Below are 5,526 nucleotides of genomic sequence, written 5' to 3' on the forward strand. Positions count from 1 at the left end.
CCACCATAACTAACCCTAATTAGCCCTAACTAACGCTAACTCACCATAACTAACCCTAACTAGCCCTAACTAACCCTAACTCGCCATAACTAACCCTAACTAGCCCTAACTAACCCTAACTAGCCATAACTAACGCTAACCCACCATGACTAACCCTAACTAACCCTAACTAGCCATAACTAACGCTAACCCACCATAACTAACCCTAACTAGCCCTAACTAGCCATAACCCACCATGACTAACCCTAACTAACCCTAACTAGCCATAACTAACGCTAACCCACCATAACTGACCCTAACTAACCCTAACTAGCCACAACTAGCCATAACCATAATACACAGGACCCCTAATTAACCCTAACTGACATTAATGGCATTATTTGTTGTTCTCAATAGAGGTTATTTGCGGTTGTATGAGGATGTTTGTGCACTGTGAGGTTGTAGAGGTTGTAGAGGTTGTAGAGGTTGTAGAGGTTGTAGAGGAGGTTGTGGAGGAGGTTGTAGAGGTTGTAGAGGTTGTAGAGGAGGTTGTAGATGAGGTTGTAGAGGCTGTAGAGGTTGTAGAGGTTGTAGAGGTTGTAGAGGTTGTAGAGGTTGTAGAGGTTGTAGAGGAGGTTGTAGATGATGTTGTAGAGGTTGTAGAGGTTGTAGATGAGGTTGTAGAGGTTGTAGAGGTTGTAGAGGTTGTAGAGGAGGTTGTAGAGGAAGTTGTAGAGGTTGTAGAGGTTGTAGAGGTTGTAGAGGTTGTAGAGGAGGTTGTAGAGGTTGTAGAGGTTGTAGAGGAGGTTGTAGAGGAGGTTGTAGAGGTTGTAGAGGAGGTTGTAGAGGTTGTAGAGGAGGTTGTAGATGAGGTTGTAGAGGCTGTAGAGGTTGTAGAGGTTGTAGAGGTTGTAGAGGTTGTAGAGGTTGTAGAGGAGGTTGTAGATGATGTTGTAGAGGTTGTAGAGGTTGTAGAGGTTGTAGATGAGGTTGTAGAGGTTGTAGAGGTTGTAGAGGTTGTAGAGGAGGTTGTAGAGGTTGTAGAGGTTGTAGAGGAGGTTGTAGAGGTTGTAGAGGTTGTAGAGGAGGTTGTAGAGGTTGTAGAGGAGGTTGTAGAGGAAGTTGTAGAGGTTGTAGAGGTTGTAGAGGTTGTAGAGGTTGTAGAGGAGGTTGTAGAGGTTGTAGAGGTTGTAGAGGAGGTTGTAGAGGAGGTTGTAGAGGTTGTAGAGGAGGTTGTAGAGGTTGTAGAGGTTGTAAAGGTTGTAGAGGTTGTGTGTGGTTGTACATTAGAGATTGTGTGTGGTTGTACATTAGAGGTTGTACATTAGAGGTTGTGATAGAGGCCTCTGTACTGTATTAAAGTGGTGTCACAAGAGTCAGAATCATTTATTCATGCTCTCGTAAACCCAGCACTGAAGACGAAGGCAATTTGGAAGCCCTCCACACACACACACACACACGCACACACACACACACACACCTCATCCTGCAGTATAACACACACTGTGTCTGAGCTGAAACTAATCAACACTACACCTAACCCTAACACTAGCCCTAACACTAACCCTAACTCTAACATTAACCCTAACACTAACACTAGCCCTAACACTAACACTAGCCCTAACACTAGCCCTAACCCTAACACTAACCCTAAAACTAGCCCTAACAGTAACCCTAACACTAACCCAAACACTGGCCTTAACACTAGCCCTAACACTAACCCTAACAGTAACCCTAACACTAACCCAAACACTAAGGGTTTGATTGATTGATTGAAAACTTTATTAGAAGATTTGCAGAAGTAGGTACATGAAAGTACATATTACATACAAGGTCAACTAACAGGATAAAAACCCAAGAAAGCCACTGGCTTATTTCAATTGGGGTCCTTGATTCTCAATTCATCGTTACATGTAAGACAGACAAAAAAACTAGTACTATCTACAAGATAATACAGACAAATTATACAATTCACCACTCCGGCTCCGTTTTCACCCCTCCGCTCCGTTTTGCGCGTTCACGTGTAGCCGTAGTGGCGTCCCAATTCATTACTCATTTAGGGTTAGGGTTAGGGTTAGGGTTTTCCATGGCTCCGTTCGGAGAAAATCTTGACCCTCGTTCGATTCGGAGCCATGAGACTCCCTTCCGGCATGCATTGCGAAACATCTACAGAAATGTTCTTTTCGCTCTCGTAATAAGGAAGCGAGCCTGAAATGTCATTTACTTTTTCTGGAATTACTTGTAATTAAAGACTTGAAAAAATATGATAACCATCGTATTATCTTAGTTCAATGTCATTACAATGCATTATAGACCTTTTATTTATAACAAGCATAACCAAAATATCGCTTTTATGTCGGTGCTGTGTCTAACGTTACAGTAACGCAACGCTGCATGACAGTCGAGCATTTCAGAGATGTACAATCATAAATCAATTATTACCTGTGGCGTTTGACAGCGGATGATGGTACACATATGTAAAGTTATCTATCAAACGTTCGTCTGACTTGTACATGATGCGCATTTTGACCTATTTCCACCCGCAATCTAATCCGAGCAGTTGTTATTAGGTAATATTATTAATGGGTTGTATCATTCATTTAAATGCATTATAGACCTTTTCTTTATAACAAGCACAACAACAACAAAACGTTATTATGCCGATGTGCTGTGTGTCTAACGTTACAAGCTGATTTGTGCATGACAGCCGCGCATTGACATAATATTTCCATGTCTGATTTCTAATGTCTAATGTCTGATGTACTAATGTCATTTCAATGCATTATAGACCTTTTCTTTACACGCTTCGCGCACTAGGTGGGCCGCGAATACTGTAGAGATTTGTAAAGTGGGCCGTGAGTCCAAAAAGGTTGGGAACCGCTGCATTAGACTATCAAAGCAGGACACCGGAGATATCTGCGCGTTTGTCACAGGGCAAACACCTGTTCCTCTGCCCGGCGTCAGTCCAATGGAATCGTCAAGCACAGCCTTCCCCATATAAATACATCGGTGCGCGATTACAGAGATGTACAATCATGTTTATTTAAAAATAAATTGTGGTGTTTGACAGCGGATGATGGTAGACATATTTAATGTAAAGTTATCTATCTAAAGTTATCTATCCACCGGCTGATATGTGCATGATAGGCGCAAATTCCCCCCCCTTGGTGGTATATGACGCTATCTGTATTGCGGCACTTATTATACCAAAACAACTCGCAGTCTAATCCGAGCAGTTGTTATTATGTAATATTATCGATGGATGTGCCATTTTTGATGGAGGGCAGTGAGCGGGAGACTCATCAAGGACATGTAGTTAATTAATGCAGTGTTCCTGTCACATCGGATTTCGTAACACCATAAAAATATATCTGTGCTGTTATATATATATATAAATTACATGTTATAAGGCTGATCTGCGCATGATAGTGCTGCATTTTGACATAGTTCATGTTTCCGCCTGTTGATGGTATATGACGCTATAGTCAGTCCCAATGGTCCAAAAGTCAAGTGCTTCGTAACACAGACAGGGTGAATTTTATGAATGAAAGTGAAAGTTCTGTCACAAAACGCTGTTACGTATCCTCACACATTTTTAAGTGGGTATACGGAAATCCTTGGCCTTTCCTAGTGGGTATACGGCGTAGTCCTGCGTATCACCTAGACTACACCACTGGAGCACAGGTTTCATACAGGTTAGAGCTTATTCTGTCATGGTCTGATAATGAAGCATTGTTCTTTTTTATTTGATGACTTGTTTGATCGATTGATAGCGTTCAAGTTCATTCAAGTTGTGAATGAATCGCGAGCGTCAATGCTTTTCTACGATACTACGTGTAATGTCACTTGGACAATAATAAGACACTTGAGTCTGGGTTCAACAAAGGTATAACCAGTTTACTTCGGTTCTCTCGACACCTGTCAATCACCTACTGGTATATCATGAACTCTCTCTAAGGCGCATGCGCCGTCCTGACTATGAATTAACCCATTAATTACACTACGGATGACGTCATGAAGGGTTGTCCCATTTCCCCCGGGGAACCACTACGGCTATGGCTCCAAAACGAGTGACTCCAAAACGAGTGACTCCAAAACGAGCCGAAGTGGTAAAAAAGAGAATCGGGATTGGGCCTAACACTAACACTAGCCCTAACCCTAACTCTAACACTAACACTAACACTAACCCTAACCCTAACACTAATCCTAACCCTAACACTACATGCACCCTGCAAGCCCCTCTCTCCTGAACGACCTATCACACATAAGATTACCCAAAATACAGCACTCACAGTGCAGGATAATGAAACAGATGTTTCCAGAATGTTTACCAGAGTTCCACTGGCTCCCAGCATGCTCTCGGATACCTACAAGACTCCCAGCATGCTCTCTGATACCTACAAGACTTCTAGCATGCTCTCTGATACTTACAAGACTCCCAGCATGCTCTCTGATACCTACAAGACTCCCAGCATGCTCTCTGATACCTACAAGACTCCCAGCATGCTCTCTGATACCTAACCCTGACCCTCTACTGTGGGTGTTCAAATCTTATTCACCACTGCTCAGATCAGCTCACCTCAGTAAGATAAGAGAAGGTGAGGTACCTGCTCACTGCCACCCTCCCCCCACCCTCCCCTCCCCTCTACCTCCCCACCCCTCCACCTCTCCCCTCGCAGGGTAACCCCTGGGTTAGGGATAGAGGCTGTTCTGCCTGTATGATGCAGGTTGTTATCATAAACACACACCAGTCTGGTCTTCACTGCCACCTAGTGGCAAAACTCCCTGTTACTGTGGCAACCACGGCCCCGACACACACACACACACACACACACACACACAGGTCTAACCTTACACACACACACACACAGGTCTAACCCTACACACACACACACACACACACACACACACACACACACACAGGTCTAACCCTACACACACACAGAGGTATCCGGATGCAGTTTTCAACACATCAACAATATTTCACCTCCAATCTGGATAGCTGCCTATCTGTATAACACATGCAACGTGTGTGTGTGTGTGTGTGTGTGTGTGTGTGTGTCTGTGTCTTTGTGTGTGTCTGTGTGTGTAGGGTCAAGGAGTGTGTGCGTGTGTGTGTGTGTGTGTGTGTGTGTGTGTGTGTGTGTGTGTGTGTGTGTGTGTAGGGTCAAGGTGTGTGTGTGTGTGTGTGTGTGTGTGTGTGTGTGTGTGTTGTACCTCATCTTCAGGTTGCCAGGCAGCGGCTGCCCGTCGTAGACAGAGACGATGTCGAAGTCGTCCTCCAGGGCGAAGGTCAGGAAGCTCAGCTGGATGCGGGTCCGCTCCCCCGTCAGCAGCAGCCAGGTGCAATTGGCGTAGTTGGGGTAACCATGGGGATAGCCTGGGCTCTCTATGGTCCCGTTCAGCCCCTGGACCAGACCCCCACACTGACCTACACACACACACACACACACACATCAGATATAACACACATACACATCATGTATAACACACACACATATCAGATATAACACACACATACATATCAGCTAGCATGTTAATACCACC

The 5,526-nt window shown here is 44.3% G+C and overlaps 1 protein-coding gene across 1 annotated transcript in view; it reads right to left on the minus strand.

Annotated features, from left to right (window-relative positions):
• The window catches only part of LOC308156194 (CUB and sushi domain-containing protein 1), a gene marked incomplete at its 3' end in the record, with an annotated part of 144,114 nt that extends 138,898 nt beyond the window's left edge, over nucleotides 1–5,216 (minus strand). Inside the window, exon 1 of the mRNA XM_080529549.1 lies at nucleotides 5,197–5,216. Coding sequence (XP_080385675.1) covers nucleotides 5,197–5,201 — 5 coding nt within the window. The 5' untranslated portion in view covers nucleotides 5,202–5,216. The remainder of the gene's footprint in view (nucleotides 1–5,196) is intronic.
• Between the last annotated feature and the right edge of the window lie 310 nt (nucleotides 5,217–5,526).

The sequence above is a fragment of the Nansenia antarctica genome, assembly GCF_963989245.1.
Source record: "Nansenia antarctica genome assembly, chromosome: 1".
NCBI classification, from domain to species: Eukaryota; Metazoa; Chordata; class Actinopteri; order Argentiniformes; family Microstomatidae; genus Nansenia; species Nansenia antarctica.